Consider the following 25,081-nt stretch of genomic DNA (forward strand, 5'->3'; position numbering starts at 1 on the left):
CCCTGAATCTGGAGGATTGGTGCTTCAGATTAATGAGAAAGAGCCCACGGTGTTTGTGTGACAGTCAGGTGCTCTCCTTGTGTCCTGGCCAAAGGTTCTTTCCACTCCGTTAAGCAACATCAGTAACAACAGTTCCCTTGCCCACTTTTAAAGTACTCCTTCTTGTTTGTAAATCCCTCCACAGTATTACCTCTCCCTACCTCTACATCCTCTTCCAGCCCTGAAATCTCCAAGATCTCTGCACTCCCTCATATCTGGCCCTCTTGCTCATTCCTGGTTTCCGTTGTACCCTCATTGATGGCTGTGCCTTGAGCTGATTGGGTCCTAAACTTTAGAGTTCCCTCCTGAAACCTCTCCACCTTAAAACCTCTCAAAGACTACCTCTTTGGCCAAGTTTGTGTTCACCTGTCCAAATGTCTGGTGTCAGATTTTGTCTGGTCACATTTGTGAGAAACGTTCTGGAAAATTTCTATTTCATGAAAGGCGCAGTATAAATACACATGTCCTCGTTGTGATGTTTGATGGAGGCTAGTGGAACTGGCCTCTGCTTCAAGCATTTTCTATCTTGCTTTGAGATCATTATTTTCTTTGCTAAGAAAGTTCTTTATTTTGATTGGAACAGTTTGCTCAAGATGTGAACTTAGCTCTCCTTGTGAAATTGCCACTTGCTGGAGTGCATTGAAATACTGAAATACCATCTGATAGCTTTCCTATGCTTGGGACCAGCATGTGTACTTGTGCAAACCTCTGCTGGGAATTAGCCTGAGGATAGTTGTTTAGCTGTGGTATAGCTTTGAGCTCAAGGCACCAGTAAAGTGATTTCCAACTGAGATCAATTCTGCTGATGTAGAATGTGAAAAATGGATTTTATCCAAAAGCGCAATGATTTATTTCTGAATATCTTAACAATTAACAACACACAAGAAGCATGATACCATTCAGGACAAAGCAGCCCATTTCATTGACACCCCTTTTATCATCTTCAACTGCTGACGCTCAGTAGCAGCAGTGTGTACCATCAACAAGATGCACTGCAGGAATTCACCAAAGATTCTCAGACAGCACCTACCAAACCCACCTCCACTTCCATCTGAAGAACAAGGGCAGTAGGTACATGGGAACACCACCTCCTGAAAGTTCCCCTCCAAGCCACTCACAATCCTGACTCTCTAAGCCAGGAGGCCTGGGTACAAGTCCCACCTGCTCCAGATGTGTGTCATAATATTTTCTAATCATTCTTATCAGAGTATTTACCAAGGAATGGTTGAATCGACAGCCCATTGTGCCTTTGTTACACCTGCAAGATTACCCCAGATTCTCAACATGTCCTCAATTTCTTCAACTCTCTCAGACAAAACACAGCCAGGCAGGAACCACCAGCTGATCTACTCAACCACTCACACTCCATGAGCAACAGGAACATGGAGACTAGCACACTCTGCTCAATCCCCCAGCCTCAATGTTCTTGGACATATCTGGTCAGGACCAGGAGATTTATCCACCTTAATACTTCTAATACACCCAACATATCCTCTACTAACAGCTAACGATCCGTATCCATGAACACCAACTAGCCACGAAACGACACGACCAGCTATCCTTAGTAGCCACACACGCAGATGACAAGCAACATGAATTCGACTGGGACAACACTACCATTATAGGGCAAGCCAAACAGAGAACAGCCAGGGAATTCCTAGAGGCATGGCACTCATCCACAGACTCTATCAACAAACACATTGACCTGGACCCAATATACCGGCCACTACAGCGGACAGCTGGAACTGACAACCGTTCTATGTAATGTTCTCTCTCCCATCAAACTAACTGTGGCCAATTTCATCTTCCCAACCCCAACTGGTCCAAGTGGCTTTCCTGTGTAGCCCCCCACCCCCCCCACCAACTTCTGAGGCCCATCAGCTGCCTGTCCGGAGGCTCCTCCTGCAGTTGGTTTTTGTCACACAGACAATTGAGCTGTCAATCTGACCAGCTGCCAGCCAGGAAGACTCAAAAAGAAGTGATATCAAGGTCTTATTTTGTCAACGTCCTCTGCCATTTCTGGCCTCCCTGCAGTACCCTTTCCCCCTTCAATCGCACCCTCTTACATGAGCCCCTGATAATAGTAGACCATGCTGTCTCCAACCTGTTCTCTGGTTCCACTGCCAAGGGCACTAGAACCAGCATTTAGAGTCATAGTGCTCCGCACACACTCAGGTGGCTATTGACAGGAGGGTCAGACAGAAGGAAGTGCTGGGTGTTACCTGAAGGAATTCAGCTATCCCTTCGACAGCATGGCCACTCATGAAACTTAAAATCAGAAGAGGTATTTAAACATTTTGCAGTAAATTCATTCAATGGACAGACAGCAATGAAACAACACACAAATACACAGAAGGTCAGATACAGGGATCTGGAATCTGCCCTTGCTGTTATTGATATGAAAAGACAAAATAAGAAAACGAAAAAATTGAACCAGATGAGAGGAATAATACTGGCTGTGAATTTTAAAAGTGAATTCTGAGGGGAGAGTGAATGGAATGTTATTAATCAGTGAATGCAGATCAATAACATATGAAAGGGATTTTAAATTTGAATACAGGGCTGTGTGGGAGTTATAATCATAAGTGAATGGATAGACAACCACTTTAGGAGTTCAAACCACAGCCAGACTGAAGAGTGGGGTGACCTTCCAGAGGAACCTTCTAGAATCCAATTTCCAAAATCTCCATTCATGGGAAAATTGCACAGAAGAGGTCCCCAGAAACTGTACAAAACTTTGAGGAGACAACTGATGAAGGGCAATCCGGAGAGCCGGGGCACACACTCAGTGTCTGAGATGTTTAAGTCTGAATAAAACAAGTCAGTGAAGATATCATGGAGGGAACCTCAGAGGCAGGCTACTCACTGATGAATGGCTTGAAGAAATTTCCGTTGGTGTTTACGGACTTTGGCGTGGTCAATCTTCTTTACCAGTTTGGTGTGTTTGTAAATCAGCCACGTTTCCCTGAGTACATTGGCAGCAGTGTTTTTTACCTGAAAGAAATGAACTGGAAATCAGAGGCAGGTTTTGGAAAGCCAGGCACCCTTGAGTTATTTTTGTACCATGGGGTCAATTTGTTTCGGATTACAGCCCTTTGATTTTATTGTATGGTGACTTGTTACTGGCTGGCACAGGAAGATTCAAGTCGTGAGGCAGTCATTCAGCTTAATAGGAATGTTGGTACACATTCCATATGCCCTCTCGAATTTCCTCCCTCCTGTTCCAAGTCATTAACTGTCAAAGGCAGCCCTATTGTCCAGGACAGAGGGTTACAACAAGGTCAAGTAACTGGGCCCAAGACTTTTGGTGGCTTGCTGTTCTCAGGCCAGAGACCAGGGGCTTGCAGTCAATCATTTCTGCCCTTGGCCCTGGTCAGCCATGCTTCAGTGAGTAACCTCTTGGTTCAAACTCCACAACAAAAGTTAAAGCACAAGTTCCAGACAGACATTCCTGATGGCAGCGCTGTGGGAGCACCACACTGTCGGAGGGTCAGTGCTGAGGGAATGCCGCACTCTCAGAGGGTTAGTGCTGAGGCAACACCGCACTGTCGGAGGGTCAGTGCTGAGGGAGTGCCACACTGTCGGAGGGTCAGTGTGAGGGAGCACCGCACTGTCGGAGTGTCATTGCTGAGGGAACGCTACACTGTCGGAGTGTCAGTGCTGAGGGAACGTGCACTGTCGGAGGGTCAGTGCTGAGGGAGAATCACACTGTTGGTGGGTCAGTGCTGAGGGTGCACTGCACTGTCGGAGTGTCAGTGCTGAGGGAGTGCCGCACTGTTGGAGGATCAGTGCTGAGGGAGCACCGCACTGTCAGAGGGTCAGTGCTGAGGGAGTACCGCACTGTTGGAGGATCAGTGCTGAGGGAGTGCCGCACTGTTGGAGGATCAGTGCTGAGGGAGCGCCGCACTGTTAGAGGGTCAGTGCTGAGGGAGTGCTGCACTGTCGGAGGGTCAGTGCTGAGGGAGCACAGAACTGTCGGAGGGTCAGTACTGAGGGAGTGCTGCACTGTCAGAGGGTCAGTGCTGAGGGAGTGCCGCACTGTCGGAGGGTCAGTGCTGAGGGAGCACAGAACTTTTGGAGAGTCAGTACTGAGGGAGTGCTGCACTGTCAGAGGGTCAGTGCTGAGGGAGCACAGCACTGTCGGATGGTCAGTGGTGAGGGAGTGCTGTACTGTCGGAGGGTCAGTGCTGAGGGAGTGCCACATTGGGCATGTTGTATTGAATAAGACATTAAAATGAGACCCTGACTGTAGTCGGAGTGAAAGATCTCATAGTCACTAGTTTGAGGATGAGCTGGAGCTCCTAATCAGTGTTCCTCCCTCAACGAAAGTTAATGAAAATAAATGATGTGGTTGTTGATCAAAGTGCAGTTTATTGGAGCTTGCTGTGTGCAAATTGGCCGCTGCACTTCTCACATCACAGCAGAGATCACACATCAAAAGAAATGGTTACAATACAGTTTAGGATTTCCTAAGGATGTAACAAGGTGCTACTGCTACGCAAATCCTTTCTTTCTCTTGTTCCTTCAGATCAAGGTAAAGGACGATTAGCTACGATTCCGCTCCGTGTTGGTCCTGTCCAACAGTGTGGTGTGTTGTGTTGAGTCTCGCTCCCTCTGAAGCCCATTATTAGATGGTGGGGGTAGGAAACAGGCAGGCGATTGAGGTCAGATCAGAAGCACCATTTAACCGGACACATGGGTCCAGGCCCTCTCCTCGCACAGTTCTGACGAACTCTCACCCGCTTTGTTAGCTGCGTGTCCATCATGAAGTTATGCACGTGTTTCTCGGCTTTGGTAAGTTCTAGCTTTCGTGCGACCACAGCCACCACAAGCGCCGTGCACCCAGCTCCCTTCAAAAGAATCAAAATTACAATACACAAATATACAAGTAAACAAACATATTCCCCACTGCCCGAGAGAATCACTGACACTGCTGGATCACCTCCACCAATCAGAGGTTCATAACAAACAAGAAAGCAGGAGAAAATGTATGAGCTGTTGATGGCATTAAAAAAGCCTGTTTTCATTTATTTCCATGTAATTCCTTTATTTATTGATTGCACCTTCAAGCCATTTTACATATGTTAAGACAGTGGCTATATCTCAAAATCTTTTTCTTTGGCTGTAAAATGCTTTGAAATGGCCGAAGATCCTGAAAGGTGCTATAGAAATGTAACTCCTTCTCTCCTTATAATCTTTAACTCTTTCCCCAACAGCCAAGAAAATCCAGTTGGGTAACAAATAGTTTGCTTGCATTTCTGATTTGTCTCTGTCGGTGAGACACTGTGGGGACGCTCAGGGCAGGTAGGAGTACGTACAGATGTATGAGTCATGAGCAGGAAGAGGCCATTCGGCCCCTTGAAGCTGCTCTGCCATTCAGTAAGATCACGGCCAATCTCCATGAGAGAATGAGTTGGTTGGATGTGCATGGATCATTCTGAAAATGTCCAATCAGATTTGATGATTTTTAAAGTCAGCGGGTGGTCACAAGATGCAGCCCAGGATTGGATGATAGTGAGTCTGGTGCTTGGTTTTGACCTTGCTCAATTGAACCCAATGGAAATTGAATCAGGAAGGAGTAAACCAGAGTTGTTGATTGCACAGTACCCCAAAGCAAGTTTCATCCCCAGTGAAGAGCAGATTGACAGTTGCAATTAACCGACTGCTGCTGTCTGAATAACCAAGTCAAGATGGTCATTACCCCTGGGGGTTGTGCTTGTTTTGTTTGTTCTAACCGCCACCATATCCTCCTCCACGCTCTGCTTTATTTCTATCGCCCTGTGTTCTGTTCTGTTCTCTGCATCATTCATTCTGAAAGTCGCATCAAATCCTGCATCTCAGTGTTCACACTGGCTGACATTGATTTAACTTCAACAACTCTCTTAGAGATGTACAGCATGGACACAGAACCTTCGGTCCAACCCATCCATGCTGACCAGATATCCCAACCCAATCTAGTCCCATTTGCCAGCACCCGGCCCATATCCCTCCAAACCCTTCCTATTCATATACCCATCCAGTTGCCTCTTAAATGTTGTAATCGTACCAGCCTCCACCACTTCCCCGGCAGCTCATTCCACACACGCACCACCCTCTGCATTAAAAAGTTACTCCTCGGATCACTTTTAAATCTTTTCCCTCTCACCCTAAACCTATGCCCTTTAGTTTTTTGACTGCCCTACCCTGGAAAAAATACCTTGTCTATTTACCCTATCCATGCCCCTCACGATTTTATAAACCTCTATAAGGTCACCCCTCAGCCTCTGACACTCCAGGGAAAACAACACCGGCCCTGCTCAACCTCTCCCTAAAGCTCAAACCCTTCATTCTCAGCAACATCATTGTAAACCTTTTCTGCACCATCCCAAGTTTAACAACATCCTTCCATTAGCAGGGTGACCAGAATTGTACGCAGCAGTCTAAAGTGGCCTCAGCAACATCCTGTACAGATGCAACATGGCCTCCCAACTCCTGCACTCAATCCTAGAACAAACAAAACAGCTATGAAATGCACTTATGAAGAAATGCTGTTCATGATGCCAGTACAAAGCTGACTGATCTGCTCCAGTAACTCTCCTTGACTAGTTTACCTCTTCAAATGGAGAGGATTCATTTAGACGGAGCAGTGGGGGATGAGGAAGTAAGGTGAGGAGCTTTGGTGGCCGTTGCACTGAGAAAAGAGGTCTGCTGGAGGTGGAACTATGTGGGTTTGCTGCTAAACTGACTGCAGAAGGCCAAGTAAATCATCCGTTCTGTCAAATGATCTTGTAGGTCAGGAGATGGAGTTGGCACACAGGCCCAGAGCAAAGTGGTCGGTGTGGGAGAGCCATCATACTCTGGCCAGACCATGGGGCTGCTGTTTGATTACAGAGCAATGACTAGAGGTGCTTTAACCTGAGGGAGACCATGCCTCAGGCGAGGAGAGGGGGAGAGAAGGAGAATCCTCAGGTGGTGTGGGAATTGAACCGACCCTGCTGGTGTCACTCTCTGTCACATCCAGCAATCTGAGGAGTACGGCCAGGGTGAGGACAGATATAAACTGCAAGATGTTCATCATAATGTTGCCTCTTGAAGAAATCATGCAAGCACCAAGCTACCTGAATTGGATTTATGTTTATCAATCATTCACAACATGGCATGTAAAAGAGGAATTTAGATTAATACCAAACAAGATGTCTTTTCATAAATCAACTCCATTAACCATCTCTTTCGTCAATCCATTCTCCCTCTCCCCACCTCCCACCTCCCTCCTCATACCCCCCTCAATCCCATCTCCCACCTCCCTCCCCTCACCCACCTCAATCCCATCTCCCACCTCCCTCCCCACACTCACCTCAATCCCACCTCCCACAACCCCATCTCACTCAATCCCACCTCCCACCTCCCTCAATCCCACCTTCCTCAATCCCACCTCCCACCTCCCTCAATCCCACCTTCCTCAATCCCACCTTCCCCAATCCTACCTCCCACCCCCCCCAATCCCATCTCCCTCAATTCCACCTTCCACAATCCCATTTTCCTCAATTCCACCTTCCTCAATCCCATCTTCTTCAATCCCATTTTCCTCAATCCCACCTCCCACCTCCCTCAATTCCATCTCCCATCTCCCTCAATCCCACCTTCCTCAATCCTACCTCCCACCCCCTCAATCCCATCTCCCTCAATTCCACCTTCCACAATCCCATCTTCCTCAATTCCACCTTCCTCAATCCCATCTTCCTCAATCCCACCTCCGACTCCCTCAATCCCACCTTCCTCAATCCCATCTTCTTCAATCCCATTTTCCTCAATCCCACATTCCTCAATCCCATCTCCCACCTCCCTCAATCCCACCTCCCTCAATCCCACCTCCCTCAATCCCATTTTCCTCAATCACACCTCCCACCTCCCTCAATCCCATCTTCCTCAATCCCACTTTCCTCAATCCCATTTCCCACCTCCCTCAATCCCATCTCCCTCAATCCCACCTCCCATCTCTCTCAATCCCACCTCCCACTTCCCTAAATCTCATCTCCCTCAATCCCATCTCCCACCTCTCTGAATCTCATGTCTCTCAATCCCATTTCCCACAATCCCATATCCCACCTCCTTCAATCCCATTTTCCTCAATCCCATCTCCCATAATCCCATCTCCCTCCTCCCTCAATCCCATCTCCCTCCTTCCTCAATCCCATCTCCCTCCTCCCTCCCATCTCCCACCTCCCCCACTTTTTCCCCAGTACTCCCCAAATCCACCTCATTATGTGGGACCCTGCGAGTGGATAACTAATTTTATCATAAAATCTTACCATAATCCCCGTGAGCAGGCAGACCCCCTTCCCGCAGTATGTATGAGGCACCATATCCCCATATCCAATCGACAGAAACGTGATTGAGATTAGCCACATTGCTCCCAAAAAGTTGCTTGTGACTTCCTGTTTATCATGGTATCTGTGTGGATTCAGAGCAGATGCTAATTAGGAACATGGCATACAGCAGAGACCTGTCCTTCACTGAATCTAATAGAAGCATTGAGGCTGACAGTGCAGCATACCAAGGCTGAATAGCCCACTGTGTTAAACATCAAAGATGATAGCAGTGAGAGAAAAATGCAGGTAAAGTTGGGGAAAAGAGACCACTCAGCCCCTCAAATCTGGTTCATCATTCTCAGTTGATTTGTATCTGAAAGCCACCTGGCTACCTTAGCTTTGTGGCCCTGATACCCCTTTCCCAACATAGCATCCATTCTCTCAGTCAGTGTAGTGATGGGGCTTGTAGGAAAATCAATGAGGAGCCAGTCAGAGTGAGAGCACAATGTTCTAATCTGGAGATGGGAAAATTATGATACCATAAGCTGCAGGAGCAGAATTAGGCTGCTTGGCCCATTCACCCTGCTCCACTATTCAATCATGCTGATATGTTTCTCAACCCCATTCTCCTGCCTTCTCCCCATAACCCTCGATCCCCCTTGCCAACCAAGAATCTATCTATCTCTGTCTTAAATACACTCAGTGACTTGGCCTCCACAGCCCTCTGCACCAATGAGTTCCACAGGTTCCCCACCCTCTGAAGAAATTCCCTCTTAACTCAGTTCTAAAGGGTTGTCTCTTCACGCTGAGGCTGTGCCTTCAGGTCCTAGTCCCTCTTACTGTTGGAAACATCTTCCCCACATCCACTCTACCCAGGAGTCTCAGTATTTTCTAAGTTTCTGTCAGACCTCCTCCATCCTTCTAAACTCCATCGAGTACAGACACAGTCATCAACTACTCCTCATAGGACAGGCCTTTCACTCTAAGGATCATTCTTGTAAACCCCCCAGACCCCCTCCAAAACCTGCACATCCTCCCTCAGATACAGAGCCCAAAACTGGTCACAATATTCCAATTCGGTCTAACCAAAGCCCTATACAGCCTCAGCAGTACATCCCTGCTCCTATATGCTAGTCCTTTCGAAATGAATATTAACAATAAATTTGCCTTCCCAGAAACCAACTGAACCTGCATGTTAACCTTAAGAGAATCCTCAACTGGGACTCCAAGTTCCTTTGTGCTTCAGATTTCCGAAGTCTTTCCTTATTTAGAAAATACTCTACACCTTTATTCTTTCTAACAACATACATAACCTCACTTTTTCCCACATCATATTCCTCCTGCCACTTCTTTGCCAAGGCCCGAGCCTGTCCAAATCATTCTGTGGCCTCCCTGCTTCCTCACTACTACCTGCCCATTCGCTTATCTTTGTGCGCAAACAAAGGTCCAATGTGCTTAGTTCCTTTCTCCAGATCGTTGATGTATAATGTGAATGGTTGTGGTCTCATCACTGACGACCCCTTGACAAAGCCATGCTGACTCAGCCCTATTTCACTATGCACTTCCAAGAAATCCACAATCTCATCCTTAATAATGGAATCTAAAATCTTACCAATGACCAAAGTCAGGCTAACCAGTCTATAGTTTTCTGTTTGCTGTTTTCTGCCTTCCTTCTTAGACATTTTCCAGTCCTCTGGGACCCTCCCATATTCCATTGATTCCTGAAAGATCACCACCAATGCCTCCACAACCTCTTCAGCTATCTCCTTCAGAACTCTGGGGTGTAGTCTGTCTGGTCCGGGTTATTTATTCACATTCAGGCGTTTCATCTTCCCCAAAAACTTCTCCTTAGTGATGACCATTATACTCACCTCTGTCCCTGAATCTCTTGAAGTTCAGGTATGCTGCTGGTGTCTTCCATTGTGAAGACTGATGCAAAGTACCTCCAGTTCGTCCACCATTTCTTAGTTCCCTATTCCAGTCTCATTTTCAGCAGTCCAATGTCCACTCTTGCCAGTATCTTATTTTTTACATATATCTAAAAAAAACTTGCAATCTTCTTTAATATTACTAGCCAGCACACCCTCATATTTCATCTTCTCCCCCCAATTGTTTTTTTAGTTATTGTCTGCTGATTTTTAAAGGCTCCCAATCTTCTGGCTTCCCATTAATCTTCACCACATTGTATGCTTTTTCTTTTGCAATTATGCTGTCCCTGACTTCCCTTATCAGCCGTGGGTTACCTCATTCTCCCCTTAGTGTGTTTTTTCTTCCTTGGGATGAATTTCTACTGTCCCTCCCGATCTACTCCCAGAAACTCCTGCCATTGCTGCTCCACCGTCTTCCCTGTTAGGCTTCCCCTTCCAAACAGATGCTGGAGATCAGAGTTGAAAAGTGTGGCGCTGGGAAAGCACAGCAGGTCAGGCAATATCCGAGAAGCAGGAGAATCAACTTGGCCAGCTTCTCTGTCATATCTTTGCAGTTACCTTTACCCAATTGTAATACCATTCCATCTCAAACTGCAGGGTGAATTCTACCATATTCTGGTCACTGTCCCTTAGGGGTTCCTTCATGTTAACTTCCCTAATCAAATCTGCTTCATTACACATCATCAATCCAGAACCACCTGCTCCTGAGTGGGTTCTATCACAAGCTGCTCAAAAAAACCATCTTGTAGCCATTCCACAAAATCCTTTCCTTGTGCTCCGCTACTAACTGGATATGCCTGGTCTACCTGTCTATGGAAGTCCCCCATGATTATTGTAATAGTGCCTTTCTCACATGTCTGAGTTATTTTCTGTCCCACATCCTGACTACTGCTAGGAGACCTCTGCATAATTCCCATTAGGGTCATTAATCCTTTGTAGTTCCTCAATTCTACCCAGACAGATTTGATAACCTCCTTGTCGACATCACTTCTTGCTATCGATTTAATTTAATTTCTTACTAATGGGGCAACCGCACCCCTCTACCCAGTCTTTTGATAGGACATGTATCATTGGATATTTAGTTCCCAGCAGGGATCCCTTGCCGGCATGTCTCTGTGATACCCACAACACTGAAACTGGAAGCTACAATCTTTGCTACAAGGTCACTACCTATGTATACTGCGTGCATTTAAGTCCCATACCCTCAATCCTGTGTTCACTGCCACCCGTCTCACAGTTCCTTTATCAGCCGTGCCTGAAGTCAGATTCCTGACCCCTTCCATATTTTCTAGCTTATTAATTAACAACTTTAATAAGCTTTCCCAAACCCGACTCTCTGACTAGTTTACGGCCCTTGTGACCAGTCCATTTAGCATTACTGTAGTTATGGTCACTGTGGCTTACAATGGGATGTGTGAGCTCCCACATCATCCAAGATCAACACCATTGCCTGCACTGCTAGATCTAATATACTTCACTAAGTGCTAATTATTGTTAAACAACATTATTAACAGACTATTAGAAATATTTATACACATTTCAGCACTTACTGTTAGTTAGGCTAGTCCCTGTAGTTCCCTGACCAGTCAGTCAGACCACCGGGTCTCCAGGATGACACTTGCTCAAAAAATGAGAAGAGAATTGTCCTGAATGAAGATGTGCTGGAAGGGATCTGTCACTGAATAACACAGTACAGCTGGGGACAGGTCTGTCACTGTATTACACTGGGGTACAGTACTGGTGGGGACAGGTCTGTCACTGTATAACACTGGGGTACAGTACTGGTGGGGACAGGTCGGTCACTGTATAACACTGGGGTACAGTACTGGTGGGGACAGGTCTGTCACTGTACATCACTGTGGTACAGTACTGGTGAGGACAGGTCTGTCACTGTATAACACTGGGGTACAGTACTGGTGGGGACAGGTCTATCACTGTATAACACTGGTGTACAGTTCTGGTGGGGACAGGTCTGTCAATGTAAAACACTGGGGTACAGTACTGCTGGGGACAGATCTGTCACTGTATAACATTGGAGTACATTACTGGTGGGGACATGTCTATCACTGTTAAACACTGGGGTACAGTACTGATGGGGACAGGTCTGTCACTGTATATCACTGTGGTACAGTACTGGTAAGGACAGGTCTGTCACTGTATAACACTGGGGTACAGTATTGGTGGGGACAGGTCTGTCACTGTATAACACTGGGGTACAGTACTGGTGGGGACAGGTCTGTCACTGTATAACACTGGGGTACAGTATTGGTGGGGACAGGTCTATCACTGTATAACATTGGTGTACAGTTCTGGTGGGGACAGGTCTGTCAATGTAAAACACTGGGGTACAGTACGGCTGGGGACAGATCTGTCACTGTATAACATTGGAGTACATTACTGGTGGTGACACGTCTGTCACTGTTAAACACTGGAGTACAGTACTGCTGGGGACAGGTCTGTCACTGTATAACACTGGGATACAGTACTGGTGGGGACAGGTCTGTCACTGTATAACACTGTGGTACAGTACTGGAGAGGACAGGTCTGTCAGTATATAACACTGGGGTACAGTACTGGTGGGGACAGATCTGTTCCTGTATAACACTGGGGTACTGTATTGGTGGGGACAGGTCTGTCACTGTATTACACTGGGGTACAGTATTAGTGGGGACAGGTCTGTCACTGTATAATACTGTGGTACAGTACGGGAGAGGACAGGTCTGTCAGTATATATCACTGGGGTACAGTACTGATGGGGACAGATCTGTTACTGTATAACACTGGGGTACTGTACTGGTGGGGACAGGTCTGTCACTGTATAATACTGGGGTACAGTACTGGTGGGGACAGGTCTGTCACTGTATAACACTGGGGTACAGTACTGGTGGGGACAGGTCTGTCACTATATAACACTGGGGTACAGTACTGGTGGGGACAGGTCTGTCACTGTACATCATTGTGGTACAGTACTGGTGAGGACAGGTCTGTCACTGTATAACACTGGGGTACAGTACTGGTGGGGACAGGTCTATCACTGGATAACATTGGTGTACAGTTCTGGTGGGGACAGGTCTGTCAATGTAAAACACTGGGGTACAGTACTGCTGGGGACAGATCTGTCACTGTATAACACCAGGGTAGAGTACTGGTGGGAACAGGTCTGTCCCTGTGTAACACTGGGGTACAGTACTGGTGGGGACAGGTCTATCACTGTATAACATTGGTGTACAGTTCTGGTGGGGACAGGTCTGTCAATGTAAAACACTGGGGTACAGTACTGCTGGGGACAGATCTGTCACTGTATAACACCAGGGTAGAGTACTGGTGGGAACAGGTCTGTCCCTGTGTAACACTGGGGTACAGTACTGGTGGGGACAGATCTGTCACTGTATAACATTGGAGTACATTACTGGTGGGGACATGTCTATCACTGTTAAACACAGGAGTACAGTACTGCTGGGGACAGGTCTGTCCCTGTATAACACTGGGGTACAGTACTGGTGGGGACAGGTCTGTCACTGTATATCACTGGGGTACAGTACTGGTGGGGACAGGTCTGCCACTGTATGACACCAAGATAGTGTACTCCTGGGGTCGGGTCTATCACTGTATAACACTGGGGTACAGTACTGCTGGGGACAGATCTGTCACAGTATAACATTGGAGTACATTACTGGCGGGGACATGTCTATCACTGTTAAACACTGGGGTACAGTACTGATGGGGACAGGTCTGTCACTGTATATCACTGTGGTACAGTACTGGTAAGGACAGGTCTGTCACTGTATAACACTGGGGTACAGTACTGCTGGGGACAGGTCTGTCACTGTATAACACTGGGATACAGTATTGGTGGGGACAGGTCTATCACTGTATAACATTGGTGTACAGTTCTGGTGGGGACAGGTCTGTCAATGTAAAACACTGGGGTACAGTACTGCTGGGGACAGATCTGTCACTGTATAACATGGGAGTACATTACTGGTGGTGACACGTCTATCACTGTTAAACACTGGAGTACAGTACTGCTGGGGTATAGTCTGTCAATGTATGACACTGGGATACAGTACTGATGGGGACAGGTCTGTCACTGTATAACACTGTGGTACAGTACTGGAGAGGACAGGTCTGTCAGTATATAACACTGGGGTACAGTACTGGTGGGGACAGATCTGTTCCTGTATAACACTGGGGTACTGTATTGGTGGGGACAGGTCTGTCACTGTATTACACTGGGGTACAGTATTAGTGGGGACAGGTCTGTCACTGTATAATACTGTGGTACAATACTGGAGAGGACAGGTCTGTCAGTATACAACACTGGGGTACAGTACTGGTGGGGACAGATCTGTTCCTGTATAACACTGGGGTACTGTATTGGTGGGGACAGGTCTGTCACTGTATAATACTGGGGTACAGTACTGGTGGGGACATGTCGATCACTCTATAACACTGGGGTACAGTACTGCTGGGGACAGGTCTGCAACTGTATAACACTGGGGACAGTACTGGTGGGGACAGGTCTGTCACTGTATAACACTGGGATACAGTACTGGTGGGGACAGGTCTGTCACTGTACATCACTGTGGTACAGTACTGGTGAGGACAGGTCTGTCACTGTATAACACTGGGGTACAGTACTGCTGGGGACAGATCTGTCACTGTATAACATTGGAGTACATTACTGGTGGTGACACGTCTATCACTGTTAAACACTGGAGTACAGTACTGCTGGGGACAGGTCTGTCACTGTATAACACTGGGATACAGTACTGATGGGGACAGGTCTGTCACTGTATAACACTGTGGTACAGTACTGGAGAGGACAGGTCTGTCAGTATTTAACACTGGGGTACAGTACTGGTGGGGACAGATCTGTTCCTGTGTAACATTGGAGTACATTACTGGTGGTGACACGTCTATCACTGTTAAACACTGGAGTACAGTACTGCTGGGGACAGGTCTGTCACTCTATAACACTGGGGTACAGTACTGGTGGGGACAGGTCTGTTACTGTATAACACTGGCGGACAGTACTGGTGGGGACAAGTCTGTCACTGTATAACACTGGAGTACAGTACTGCTGGGGTCAGGTCTGTCACTGTATAATACTGGGGTACAGTATTAGTGGGGACAGGTGTGTCACTGTATAATACTGGGGTACAGTACTGGTGGGGACAGGTCTGTCGTTGTATAACACTGGGGTACAGTACTGATGGTAACAGGTCTGTCACTGTATGACACCAGAGTACTGTACTGGTGGGGTCGGGTCTGTCACTGTATAACACTGGGGTACAGTACTGGTGGGGACAGATCTGTTCCTGTATAACACTGGGATACTGTATTGGTGGGGACAGGTCTGTCACTGTATAATACTGGGGTACAGTACTGGAGAGGACAGGTATGTCAGTATATAACACTGGGGTACAGTACTGGTGGGGACAGGTCTGTCACTGTATAATACTGGGGTACAGTACTGGAGAGGACAGGTATGTCAGTATATAACACTGGGGTACAGTACTGGTGGGGACAGATCTGTTCCTGTATAACACTGGGGTACTGTATTGGTGGGGACAGGTCTGTCACTGTATAACACTGGGGTACAGTACTGGTGGGGACAGGTCTGTCACTGTACATCACTGTGGTACAGTACTGGTGAGGACAGGTCTGTCACTGTATAACACTGGGGTACAGTACTGGTGTGGACAGGTCTATCACTGTATAACATTGGTGTACAGTTCTGGTGGGGACAGGTCTGTCAATGTGAAACACTGGGGTATAGTACTGCTGGGGACAGATCTGTCACTGTATAACATTGGAGTACATTACTGGTGGGGACTTGTCTATCACTGTTAAACACAGGAGTACAGTACTGCTGGGGACAGGTCTGTCCCTGTATAACACTGGGGTACAGTACTGGTGGGGACAGGTCTGTCACTGTTTATCACTGGGGTACAGTACTGGTGGGGACAGGTCTGTCACTGTATGACACCAAGATAGTGTACTCCTGGGGTCGGGTCTATCACTGTATAACACTGGGGTACAGTACTGCTGGGGACAGATCTGTCACAGTATAACATTGGAGTACATTACTGGTGGGGACAGATGTGTCACAGTATAACATTGGAGTGCATTACTGGTGGGGACATGTCTATCACTGTTAAACACTGGGGTACAGTACTGATGGGGACAGGTCTGTCACTGTATATCACTGTGGTACAGTACTGGTAAGGACAGGTCTGTCACTGTATAACACTGGGGTACAGTATTGGTGGGGACAGGTCTATCACTGTATAACATTGGTTTACAGTTCTGGTGGGGACAGGTCTGTCAATGTAAAACACTGGAGTACAGTACGGCTGGGGACAGATCTGTCACTGTATAACATTGGAGTACATTACTGGTGGTGACACGTCTATCACTGTTAAACACTGGAGTACAGTACTGCTGGGGACAGGTCTGTCACTGTATAACACTGGGATACAGTACTGGTGGGGACAGGTCTGTCACTGTATAACACTGTGGTACAGTACTGGAGAGGACAGGTCTGTCAGTATATAACACTGGGGTACAGTACTGGTGGGGACAGGTCTGCAATTGTATAACACTGGGGACAGTACTGGTGGGGACAGGTCTGTCACTGTATAACACTGGCGGACAGTACTGGTGGGGACAAGTCTGTCACTGTATAACACTGGGGTACAGTACTGCTGTGGTCAGGTCTGTCACTGTATAACACTGGGGTACAGTATTAGTGGGGACAGGTGTGTCACTGTATAATACTGGGGTACAGTACTGGTGGGGACAGGTCTGTCGTTGTATAACACTGGGCTACAGTACTGATGGGAACAGGTCTGTCACTGTATGACACCGGAGTACTGTACTGGTGGGGTCGGGTCTGTCACTGTATAACACTGGGGTACAGTATTAGTGGGGACAGGTCTGTCACTGTATAATACTGGGGTACAGTACTGGTGGGGACATGTCTGTCACTGTATAACACTGGGGTACAGTACTGCTGGGGTCAGGTCTGTCACTGTATAATACTGGGGTACAGTATTAGTGGGGACAGGTGTGTCACTGTATAATACTGGGGTACAGTACTGGTGGGGACAGGTCTGTCGTTGTACAACACTGGGATACAGTACTGATGGGAACAGGTCTGTCACTGTATGACACCGGAGTACTGTACTGGTGGGGTCGGGTCTGTCACTGTATAACACTGGGGTACAGTATTAGTGGGGACAGGTCTGTCACTGTATAATACTGGGGTACAGTACTGGTGGGGACAGGTCTGTCACTGTGTAACACTGGGGTACAGTACTGGTGGGTACAGGTCTGTCACTGTATAACACTGGGGTACAGTACTGCTGGGGACAGGTCTGTCACTGTATAACATTGGAGTACATTACGGTGCGGACATGTCTATCACTGTATAACACTGGGGGATAGTACTGGTGGGGACAGGTCTGTCACTGTATAACACTGGGATACAGTACTGGTGGGATAGGTGTGTTACTGTATAACGCTGAGCTACGGTACTGGTGGGGACAGGATTGTCCCTGTATAACACTGAGGTACGGTACTGGTGAAGACAGGTCTGTCACTGTATGACGCCAAGCTACTGTACTGCTGGGGTCGGGTCTGTCACTGTATAACACTGGGGTACAGTACTGGTGTGGACAGGTCTGCTACTGTACAACACTGTGGTACAGTACTCGTGAGGACAGGTCTGTCACTGTATAATACTGGTGTACAGTTCTGGTGGGGACAGGTCTGTCAATGTAAAACACTGGGGTACAGTACCAGTGGGTCAGGTCTGTCACTGTATCACACTGGGGTACAGTACTGCTGGGGATAGATCTGTCACTGTATAACACTGTAGTACATTACTGGTGGGGACATGTCTATCACTGTTAAACACTGGAGTACAGTACTGCTGGGGACAGGTCTGTCACTGTATAACACTGGGATACAGTGCTAATGGGAACAGGTCTGTCCCTGTGTAACACTGGGGTACAGTACTGCTGGGGACAGGTCTGTCACTGTATAACACCAGGGTAGAGTACTGGTGGGAACAGGTCTGTCCCTGTGTAACACTGGGGTACAGTACTGGTGGGGACAGGTCTGTCACTGTATAACACTGGGGTACAAACGTGGTGGGATAGGTCTGTCACTGTACAACACTGGGATACAGTACTGGTGGGGACAGGTCTGTCACTGTATAACACTTTGGTACAGTACTGGTGAAGACAGGTCTGTCAGTATATAACACTGGGGTATAGTACTGGTGGGGACAGGTCTGTTCCTGTATAACACTGGGGTACTGTATTGGTGGGGACAGGTCTGTTTTAACACTGGGTTACATTACTGGTGGGGACATGTCTATCACTGTTAAACACTGGAGTACAGTACTGCTGGGGACAGGTCTGCAACTGTATAACACTGGGGACAATACTGGTGGGGACAGGTCTTTCACTGTATAATACTGGCGGACAGTACTGGTGGGGACAAGTCTGTCATTGTATAATACTGGGGTACAGTACTGCTGGGGTCGGGTCTGTCACTGTATAACACTGGGGTACGGTATTAGTGGGGACAGGTGTGTCACTGTATAATACTGGGGTACAGTACTGGTGGGGACAGGTCTGTCGCTGTATAGCACTGGGGTACAGTACTGATGGGGACAGGTCTGTCACTGACACCAGGGTACTGTACTGGTGGGGTCGGGTCTGTCGCTGTTTAACACTTGGGTACAGTATTAGTGGGGACAGGTCTGTCACTGTATAATACTGGGGTACAGTACTGGTGGGGACAGGTCTGTCACTGTATAACACGGGGATACAGTACTGGTGGGTACAGGTCTGTCACTGTATAACACTGGGGTACAGTTCTGGTGGGGACAGGTCTGTCAATGTAAAACACAGGGGTACAGTACCGGTGGGGACAGGTCTGTCACTGTATAACACTGGGGTACAGTACTGCTGGGGACAGGTCTGTCACTGTATAATACTGGGGTAGAGTACTGGTGGGGACAGGTCTGTCACTGTATAACACGGGGGTACAGTACTGGTGGGTACAGGTCTGTCACTGTATAATACTGGTGTACATTCTGGTGGGGACAGGTCTGTCAATGTAAAACACAGGGGTACAGTACCGGTTGGTCAGGTCTGTCACTGTATAACACTGGGGTACAGTACTGCTGGGGACCGGTCTGTCACTGTATAACATTGGAGTACGTTACTGGTGGGGACATGTCTATCACTGTATAACACTAGGGTACAGTACTGCTGGGGACAGGTCTGTCACTGTATAACATTGGAGTACATTACTGGTGGGGACATGTCTATCACTGTATAACACTGGGGTACAGTACAGGTGGGGCCCGGTCTATCACTGTATCACACTGGGGTATAGTACAGGTGGGGCCGGATCTGTCACTGTATAACGCTGGGGTACAGTACAGGTTGGGCCAGGTCTGTCACTGTATAACACTGGGGTACCGTACTGGCGGGGCCAGGTTTGTCACTATAATACTGGGATACAGTACAGGTGGGGCCAGGTCTGTCACTGTATAACACTGGGGTACAGTACAGGTGGGCATAGGATTGTCATTCTATGACAATGGTGGCCATATCTATCACTGTCAACAGACATCTTGGAAGATCCTGTGTTGGCGTCACAGAGCCCAGCATGTTTTGGTTTAGATATGAGAATGCTGAGCAAGTGTGCTCTGAGCAGAAGCTCCATGCTGTAGTCAATAGTTGCAGCATGCTGTGCTAAATGTCTATCTTTAATGGCTCTGTGTGGATAGGGCAGCATTCTGGCGTTTTGCTTCAGAGAGTTGCTTGGCTAATCAGCAATGCTATAGTTTTCTCAGAAAAGGAACCTATTATTTTCTCAATAATTAGGTTCTGATTTGGTCTTCACCCCTCCTTTGATTTCCTTTCTTGGCATTTAGCTTTTTTAACTCAGCACCACAGTGAACACAAAAAGCTAACACAGTTTCCTTCGATTGACTGAACATCATCAAGTGGATTCTGAATGATTCTATCATGTGAAAAGAGTGTCAAAATTGTACTGACTTTTCTTATTGTCAACATGACCACTGCAGAGAGTCAAAACAGAGAAATCGATGCCTTCCTCCAACGTTTGCTCTTTCTAGCACAGATATCAAGGGGAAGGAACCGAGCCTCTATCACTACCCTCCCCCAGTCCAAGGATATTGAGGGTTAAGGGTGCTATCATCGGAACAAAGGCTGTCCTCATGAAATCCTTGTGTATGATAAGTAACCAAAATCTCTCATTTAATTACTCCTCGACCGTTTCTCCAAATTTCTTCATTTACAGGATCTGGGTGTCATTGGCTGGGCCAACGTTTAATGCCCATCCCTAATTGCCCTTGAGAAGGTGGGGATAAGCTGCCTTCTTGAACAGCCGCATACCATGAGCTGTCAGGCCAGTCACAATGCTGTAAGAGAGGGAATTCCAGGATTTTGAACCAGGAACACTGAAGGAACAGCAATATATTCCCAATTCAGGATGATGTGGAGGTGCCGGTGTTGGACTGGTATGGGCAAAGTCAGAAGTCACATGAACCAGGTTATAGTCCAACAGGTTTATTTGAAATCACAAGCTTTTGCAGGGCTGCTCCTTCACAATCTGACAAAGGGTCAGCGCTCCGAAAGCTTGTGATTTCAAATAAACCTGTCGGACCAAAACCTGGTGTCATGTGACTTCTGACCAAGTCACGATAGTGAGTGACTTTGAGGACATATTGCAGTGATGCCCCTTGTATCTGAAGTCTGTGACGCAGATGGTTTGAATGGCAGTGTGAAGGACAGCTTGTAAACATAGAGAATGAGCAAACTACTGAGTTGATGTTTTCACACGAGTGTACATAATTCCCAGACTCTCTTAGTGCTTTGCTCACAAAGTGAGGAGAAACATAGCCCCATGTTAGTTTGAAGTGAACTAAGTGAGTCGGTGAATCTTTGCTTTCTTACAATATGTCTCTTTATCACTCTCCTATGTCTTTTAAAAAATGCTCCTTGATTTATCCTACATTCCCTATTGTTTGCTGATATCCTACACTGTGAACCTCTGCCTTTGCCTGAGATTCACCGTGATAGAGAGAAATAGGTCAAAAAACCTGTACACCATGAACATATCACTGACAAAGGACAGGATTGATCTGGAATTAAAAACAAAACAAAATGTGGGTGCTGTAGTAAATCAGAAACAAAAACAGAAGTTGTTGGAAAAGCTCAGCAGGTCTGGTAGCATCTGTGGAGAGAAATCAGAGTTAATGTTTCAGGTCGAATGACCCTTCTTCATTTGTGAAGAGTCTGAGGAAGGGTTACTTGATCAAAACATCAACTCTGATTTCTCTCTTGATCTGGAATTTTCAAGTTATACCCAACTGCAGCTCAATACTTTCCAATATTGTCACTTGAATTCAAACCCATAGTCAATGCTGAATTATCACTGAACAGTATGACAATGTAAACATCGATGCCCAACTCAGAGGGTTACAACATACAAGGCCATCACTCACGCCCGTGCCAGCTCTCTGAAAGAGCCAGCTAACTAGTCCCATTGCCCTATCCTTTCCTAGCCCTACAAATCTTTCTGCCTTCAAATATCTAACCAAATCCCTTCAGCAAGTTATTACTAATACTGCTTCCATCAGCCTTTCAAGCCAAGCATTCCAGACCGATTATCTCACTGTGTAAAACCTCCTCCCCTTGTGCTTCTCCTGATTCTTTTGCTAATCACCTTCAATCCGTGTTCTCAGCTTAATAATGACTGACTCGAAATTTCATCTTTCATTATTACATCAATTGCTCTTAAAATTTATTAATTCTTCCTTGAGTGGGCGTCACTGACAAGGCCAATATTTATTGCTTATTCCCAGTTGCCCTTGTTTCTCTTTATCTACCTTTGAATTATTTGAAGATAGAATCCAGACAGTGTGGAAGCAGGCCATTTGGCCCATCGAGTCCACACTGAGCCTACAAAAGCATTCCACCCAATTTCACACCATCCCTATAACCCTGCATTTCAATGGCTAATCCACGTAACCTGCATGCTATGGGCAATTTAGCATGGCCGAGCCACCCAACCAGCACATCTTTGGACTATGGGAGGAAACCAGAGCACCCAGAAAAACTCATGCAGACACAGGGTGAATGTACAAACTCTACATAGACAGTGACCTGAGGCTGGTATTGAACCTGGGTCCCTGTTTTCCTACTCCCATTCTCCAGACCCCTCCTTATTTGAGACTACTCAATTAAGTCGCTCTGTTGTAAGGAAAATAACCCCAGCCTATCCACTCTTTCCCCATACCTGCAATTTTCATGTGCAGATAACATTCTTGATTTCTTTTGTACCATCTCCACAGTAAGTGTGTCCTTCCTGAAATGTGATGACCAGACTGTGCACAGTCTTCCAGCTGTGGCCAACCCACTGTCTTGTATTGTTCCAGCATTATATCACCCAATAAAGGAAAGTATCCCAAATGCCTTCTTTACCACCATATCTCCCTGTCCTGGCATCTTCAGGGACTTGTGGATGCTCACTCCAAGGAGTCCCACTTTCTGTAGGCTTTCTCAATACCCCTCCATTGATTGTGTATTCCCTTACTTTGTTTACCTTCCAAAAACACATTACTTACTCCTTCTCCAGGTTAGACTCTATCCTCCAGTTTTCCACCCACTCAAGCAAACTACTGATATCTTCCTACAGTCAACAGCCATTCTCTTCACTATCAACTACCAGGCAATTTATGTGTTGTCTTCAAATTTCCTGATCATGCCTCCCACACTTAAAATCTAAATCATTAATATATACCACAAACAGCTACAGAAACAGTTTCCCATTTGCAAAACATCCATCAGCCAATATCTCTTATTTCCTGTCACCGAGCCAGTTTCGGATCCAACTTGCCACAATTTCCTGCATCCCATTTTTTTTCTGACCAGTCTGCCATGGGAATGTTGTCAAATGCCTTATTGAACTCCAGGTTAATAACATCCACTGCATCATCCTCATCAATCGTTCTTATTACTTAATAGGATTTTTTTTAAACAAGACAGACATGACCTATCCTTAACAAAATCATGCCAAGTTCCCCTTATAAATCTACATTTCTCTAAATAATAGTTAATCCTCTCGCTAAATATTGATTCCAGTAATTTGCCCATCAAAAAGACCTACTGGTGGAGTATAATTATTTGGCTTATCCCTCGCATCCTTTTTGAATAATGGTGCGACATTCGCAAGCCTCCCTGGTACTTCACTTGTCTTTAGCGACAGTTGGAAAATGATCCTCAGAATATCTGCTATTACCTCTTGGCCTCCTGTAAGTCTCAGATACAATCTATCTGACCCTGGTGACTTATTCACCTCAAACAATGTCAATCCCTTTAGTGATTTATGTTTTTTTTTTAATCTAATATTTCACACTGTCCTCACCATCCCTCTCTTTGATAAAGACAGAGATAAAATAACTATCAAGAACCCTGCTCTAATCTTCGGTGCCTACACACAAGTTACCCGGATATCTCTGTAGGACCAACCCTTTCCTGGCTATTCTCTTGCTTTCAATATACAGATAAAACATCTCTGGATTTTCCTTAATTTGACTGGATATATTTTTTGTATCCTTTCTTTCCTAATTTATTTTTTCACTTCACACTGTATATTTTATACTCCTCTGAAGTTTTTTTTTGAGACTGTCATGACGATTATTTTTCTGTTTTATTTTAACCTCTGGAATACCAATGGATTTTGGCAAGACCACTTTTCTTCCACCATCAATTTAAAAAAAAGCAACCTTGTCCCCCACAGTCCTGATGAGAAGTCCCAATTCCAATCTCCCTTCCCATCCCAAGCTCCTTGAATGAATTGCCACCTCCCAAATTTCACCTTCCATACAAATCCATCTTTCCAATCAGATTAGCATTCCTGCCCCAGTATTACTGCCTGCACCAATTACAAAGGATACTCTGCGTGACTTTGCCAAAAAGCAATGTCTCCTCAATCAGCCTGCAGCCTCTCACACGGGGCCTGACACCAACCTCCGTCATGACTTCTCCACTGTCCTCTAGCTTGGAATGGTGTTGGGGGAATTGTGGGGTCTGAAATCATTGTTTCTACTCCCAGCACCACTTCTGCTCCGTGGCCACTGATTTCATCACCTTCCTCCAAACCTGTCAATGCATTTTAATCAGACACTACCTATCCTCATTGCCAAACCTGACCCTGAGCTGAGATTTCTATTGTGTATCTGCACCATCACCCTAACCACCCAGTTCCACATCATGAAATCATTTCAACTTTGCCTCAGCTCATCTGCTGTGAAAGTCTTCATCTATGCCATTCTCATGGATGACCCCTCTAAGCTGTGACATACCACACTGGAGATCTGCGAAAGAACCACTCAGGTCCACGCAGACAAAAAAATAAATTAGCAGGAAAGCTAACTGTCACCTCCAGATTTGAATATTCCAAAATTCCTGGCTGGCCTGTCACATTCAATGTAGCTAAGTGTGAGGTGATTCACTTTGGGAAGAATAACAAAAAGATGGGGTACTGGGCTAATGGTCGGATACTTGGTAGTGTGGATGAGCAGAGGGATCTTGGTGTCCATGTACACAGATCTCTGAAAGTTGCCACCCAGGTAAATAGTGCGGTGAGGAAGGCATATGGCGTACTGGCTTTTATTGGTAGAGGAATTGAGTTCCGGAGTCCTGAGGTCATGATGCAGTTGTATAAGACTCTGGTGCGGCCGCATCTGGAATATTGTGTGCAGTTTTGGTC

At 46.4% G+C, this 25,081-nt stretch overlaps 1 protein-coding gene across 2 annotated transcripts in view; it reads right to left on the minus strand.

Annotated features, from left to right (window-relative positions):
- Positions 1–25,081, minus strand: part of LOC122565502 (small conductance calcium-activated potassium channel protein 2-like) — a 107,910-nt gene that overhangs the window by 16,314 nt on the left and 66,515 nt on the right. For both annotated transcript variants that reach the window (XM_043721542.2, XM_087975911.1), the window contains exons 5-7: positions 8,328–8,469; positions 4,779–4,889; positions 2,906–3,033 (exon numbers count right to left, since the gene is read on the minus strand). In XM_043721542.2, the coding sequence (XP_043577477.2) occupies positions 2,906–3,033; positions 4,779–4,889; positions 8,328–8,469 (381 nt within the window). The remainder of the gene's footprint in view (positions 1–2,905; positions 3,034–4,778; positions 4,890–8,327; positions 8,470–25,081) is intronic.

Source organism: Chiloscyllium plagiosum, unplaced genomic scaffold (assembly GCF_037043375.1).
Source record: "Chiloscyllium plagiosum isolate Xiang-an unplaced genomic scaffold, Cpla_swu_hap1 HiC_scaffold_28, whole genome shotgun sequence".
Classification (NCBI taxonomy): domain Eukaryota; kingdom Metazoa; phylum Chordata; class Chondrichthyes; order Orectolobiformes; family Hemiscylliidae; genus Chiloscyllium; species Chiloscyllium plagiosum.